At 40.3% G+C, this 4,704-nt stretch overlaps 1 protein-coding gene across 5 annotated transcripts in view; it reads right to left on the reverse strand.

The window, feature by feature from the left end:
• Positions 1-279: 279 nt before the first annotated feature.
• Positions 280-4,704, reverse strand: part of LOC102380600 (stAR-related lipid transfer protein 9) — a 132,820-nt gene continuing 128,395 nt past the window's right edge. For 2 of the 5 annotated variants that reach the window (XM_025193354.1, XM_006036909.2), the window contains 4 exons: positions 3,744-3,811; positions 2,450-2,547; positions 1,914-2,114; positions 280-1,748 (listed from right to left, as the gene is read on the reverse strand). In XM_025193354.1, coding sequence (XP_025049139.1) covers positions 1,609-1,748; positions 1,914-2,114; positions 2,450-2,547; positions 3,744-3,811 — 507 coding nt within the window. In that variant the 3' untranslated portion in view covers positions 280-1,608. Of the gene's footprint in view, positions 1,786-1,913; positions 2,144-2,449; positions 2,548-3,743; positions 3,812-4,704 lie in introns of those variants that run through there. The other 3 variants (XM_025193353.1, XM_025193356.1, XM_025193355.1) reach the window with 3 other exon arrangements.

The raw sequence follows: 4,704 nt of genomic DNA on the forward strand, positions 1-4,704 counted from the left end.
GGGGGACAAAAAGAGGACATGTCCAGGAAAACCCAGCCGTATGGTAACCCTAGCACTGAGAACTGCAGAATCTAGACTGTGCAACACTGAAGCATGGATCCAAGCACTGTCAGCCTATCATTAATGCTGACCAGTATTTCTCATTATAAGACCTTCTTTCCAGTGGCTTATAAAACTTTGACAAACTTTAATCATTTAGGCTCAAATTTTCCATGGTGGGCAATTACCTGAGATTGATTTTTGGGGAGAGGGTTGGAGGGGGGGAGGTGGGGACAGAGGCATTTCAGTGAAAAGGTTTTGTCCTTTCTAGGACCAAGGTTAAAAAAAATACATATTTTGCCCATATTAGACATTTAAGATGTTTCTTTGAAACTCTATCACTGCCCTGCTGAGGACCAAAGACTAAAAGTTTGACAGGAGTGACTGATATATTAGGGAGAAGTTATTTGCTGTCCTCAGAAAATCTGCCTAATAATAGTCAAGTTACAAGCCTCTGAAAGGTGATAGTCTGCACATGCCAAACAGAAACTTCCTCAATGTCATCAGCTAAAATCTGAAAATTCTGTCCTTTCTGACTCTTTCAAGAATTAATGTTGACCACACCGTGCATGTGCCATCCCTATGAAATGACTGAACATGCTCCAGCCCAGAACTAGGGAGACAAAATCTAACTTCTCCTGCAATTGCTGCTCCCAGCTGCTGTTCGGAAGGGTGATACCCAGTTCTGGAAATGACCATTTGGAGTCTGTTTCTCTGATTAGGTCAAACAATGTGGAAGCAAAAACCATGTAATTCGAATGAGAGGGAATAAGAACTAGATTAGTGGAGGAAATCAAGTAGATTAGGAAACGATGATTAATAAGAGTGGGTCTGGTGGTGACTGGAGGAAGTAGGAAATGGAAGTAAAGATGGCGACTAGGAAATAATGGAGAGGTAACAGATGGAGGATGGGAAATGGATATGAAAAGGATCTGGGATGCAAGAGAAGGACTAGCACTAATTTTGCAAAAGGACTAGGAAAGGAAGGCAGTAATGAGGGTGTGACTGAGATGGGATAAGGCGCTTGTAAGGACTAGGAGACAGTGGGAGAAGAGGGAAAGAAGCAGATTACATAAGTAAATTGGAAGGGGAGATAAGGATGAGAGTCCTGAGGTGGGGAGACTGAGACTGGATTGGCAGGTAGAATGGGATAGGGATGAGAAGCCTAGAGGTGGGGAAGAGATAAAACTGGGAAAAACACAGACATTACATCACATTCCCACTGCAGTATATTCTCCTCAGAGCCTGGAATGGTACTGAAGTTCAAGTACCAATTAAAAAGAACATTAAGGTTGCATAGTCAAAAGCTCAAAAATTAAAATGTCAGGTTACATAGCCCCCTTCCCCCTTTAATAAGGCCCCCCAGGCAGATAGTTTATTATGCAGTCTTAACATTACAAGGATGCAAAAAAAATGCTATACCAGCATGTTAAAAGCTGCAAAGAATCGGGGACAGAAGATTTCTTTAAGATATAAGAATCAAAGATGAGTCCAGTTCATGCTGATCTTATTCACAGTTATGTATATAGTATATGCTTAGAATGTGACTGCTGAGTACATTCAATAAATTCAAAATATATGCAAATAATATAAGCGGGGGAGGGGTCTCACCTCATTGACTCGGGGCTTGTTAATAATGTTTTTGGCATTTGAGGCATATCTCAAGGTACTCATGGTCTCATTGTAGCTGGAGCTGGCAGGAGAGATGGCTATAGATGAAGAACAAACACTGATTTAAAGAGATTCCTTTAAAAAAAATAAAATTAGTAAATGTATTTTAAAATATATCTTTTATATTTCATACCACAGAAGTGAGGCATTTTTCTGTACAATGCAGATCACCATATGTAAAGCCAACAGAAACATGAACTCACTGGCAACCATGATAGTCTTGGAGTTGCCTCCCAGGCTGTCCTTCAGAAGCCAGGTGAGAATGGAGTCACGGTATGGAATGTAAGCCTGCCTCCTGGTTCCACTGACGCTGCCTGTAGTGTGACTACCCACGGGGCTGCTGTCCCCTTCACTGGTTATGCTGTTTATACTCTGGCAGCTACTGAACATCTGCGAATTCTGTGCTAGAAAACAAACATACAACAGACAGCATCTGAAAGGGGTTATCTTCAATGGACTCAGAGAGGAATCTCTTGTCTTCTTTGGTTGGTGTATCCTTATTCTCTCACTTCTGTATCCTAACTGACTGAGATAACAAAGGCAATTTTAATTTTGCACTTTACACCATTGCACTAGCTGCCCTCTAATACTAACAGGTCAAAAACATTATCAGTTCCTTAGTTGAAGGAGTTCCTTTCAACTCCTCATTCTAACTCTAGACATACTTTAAACACAGTCTATCCAATGATGGGAATTTGTGCGCTGCTACCTCTTAAAGTAAGAATATTATTACACATACCTAAGGTGGAGATGACAATTCCAAGAGTAACCAATGACTTGTTAATGTTGGCACCTTCTGTAATCCGATCTTTACAGTAACTGGGATCAGCTCTTTCACTAAAACACATCACAGGAAATAACACACACACACAAACATATATGCAATACCATATGAAAATATTCAGTTTTAAAAAAAATGCCTGATGTGAGAGAGTCTGAACAATGCAGAATTCTCCTGAGACACAAGAATAGAGGAATTTTAGGCTTTTAAGAAAATAAAATGTGATTTGAATGTTTTATATTTTGTCACTCATTTTTAAAAGAAGCAGTAATGCTAGTTTTTCAGTGTGCTTTATCATAAAGAAGGTCATGCTATTATTGCCCGTTCAGTGGCACAAACGGCTGCTAGGTACTCACTAACCATAATGTGAAACTAAGTGTACATTCTTGCAGAAGATAGCACCATCAGATTGATCCTGGGCAAGAAAACTGTCAAACATCACTCAGTTTTATGGGAAAAATTTGACCTAACCAACATCATTTCATTCAAATGCATAGCCTATGTCTGAGCATCAGAGTAGCACACCCTCAGATGTTATGAATGATTATGCATTGTAAGATACACATTTGAGAATGGAAAGTGTTGTCTCAGCAGCTGTTTCATAACAACTGGCTACAGCTACCAGAGCTACATGGACCTCAGTCATTTACGTGCAGAAAGCAGCTGAGATGATAACAGGGCAATGTGGTTAGTGATAGCGGAATGTACCACACAGAGTCTTTTAATCTTATTGCATTCTGCTACCTCGTTTAGTACTGAGCACCAAGTTACCAATTTTTCTCCCTTCCATGCTATGCAATAACCGAGAAGAACAATGGTCTTGGTTCAACCTTTTCACACACAATTTTGGTAAATCTTTTCCTATAATTGGAACAGCCTTCCAACGGGAATAGTGCGGTCAAACAACCTCACTTGTGAGACTAAGATCATTAAGTCTATGAAACAAATTACATGATGTGGTTGCCTGCAACAGTGGGGGACTGGACCCAGTGACCCAAGAGGTACCTTCCAGTCTTGTGCTCTTATATTGGTCTAATAATATCCAACTCCCAACACAGGAAGATACATGACAGAGTGATAATTTTAGCTTCACATTTTTCCTTTCATACAGAGAAGCCAGATTTAACTTTATTATAATGAGGTTTTTTTAATATTTAATTTCCTTTTTAAAAAAAAATCATCAGTCATTTTTGTGTGGAAAACAGCAGCTAACATTTTAGCAGAGCTCTTGTTCCCCCTGGTACAGTATTACCTGCCTGCAAGGTCCACTAAGTTGATCTTGCTTGCAATTTCAGAAGGGAGATTATTCTCCAGAATAGCCTGAAGGGAAAAATATGTATCAAAATATGATTCAATTTAGTACAACAGACTACACATTTTTTATCGAGGAACTGTATTTCTGGAAATTCCACTGACTTGCTATGTGACCTTAAGCCATAGAGTATATGCATCCCATCAATTCAACAGCTGTCTTAACTTGCATGCAAAACTTTCTATTACACTGATTTTTCTTGAAAAACACTTCCCTGCCAGTGACTGCGTGAAAATAGCTTCTCACAAACCTCACAAAGTCACTTTGTACTAGCGTATTCCAAGGTTCTTTTGTGAAACTGCTAAAAAAATCCTCATGTTCTAAGATTACAGGATGTCAGAAGCTTGAAATAGAAAAGGTCTACCAGATAACTGAGACCATTCCTTGCCAGTGAAGAATATAGTCCCCCCAAAGAAAGGATGTATCACACCAGATACAACATAATAAGTGCCAGGATGTTAAGGAGGTAAGCACATTAGGAAATGCCAGAAAAACAAAATCCTGGAGTAGGCATTAAACTTATTCTGTTCTGGATCTCACAATCCTAACCAGTAAATAGTAACAATAGGTCACAAAATGTGATCATAGTATCATAGTATCATAGTGCTTAGGGTCGGAAGGGACCTAAACAGATCATCAGGTCCGACCCCCTGCCCCAGGCAGGAACGGGTGCCAGGGTCATATCACCCCAGCCAAATATCTGTCCAGATCCCTCTTGAAGACCCTGAAGTAGGAGACAGTACCACCTCACTTGGGAGTCCATTCCAGAGCCTGGCAGCCCAAACTGTAAAGTAATGTCTCCTGATGTCCAGCCTGAACCTTCTCTCTAATGATTTGTGGCCATTATTCCTAGTAACCCTGGGTGGTGCCCAGGGAAACAGAGCCTCCCCCAATTCCTGCT

The sequence above is a fragment of the Alligator sinensis genome, unplaced genomic scaffold (assembly GCF_000455745.1).
Source record: "Alligator sinensis unplaced genomic scaffold, ASM45574v1 scaffold1336_1, whole genome shotgun sequence".
Lineage (NCBI taxonomy): Eukaryota > Metazoa > Chordata > Crocodylia > Alligatoridae > Alligator > Alligator sinensis.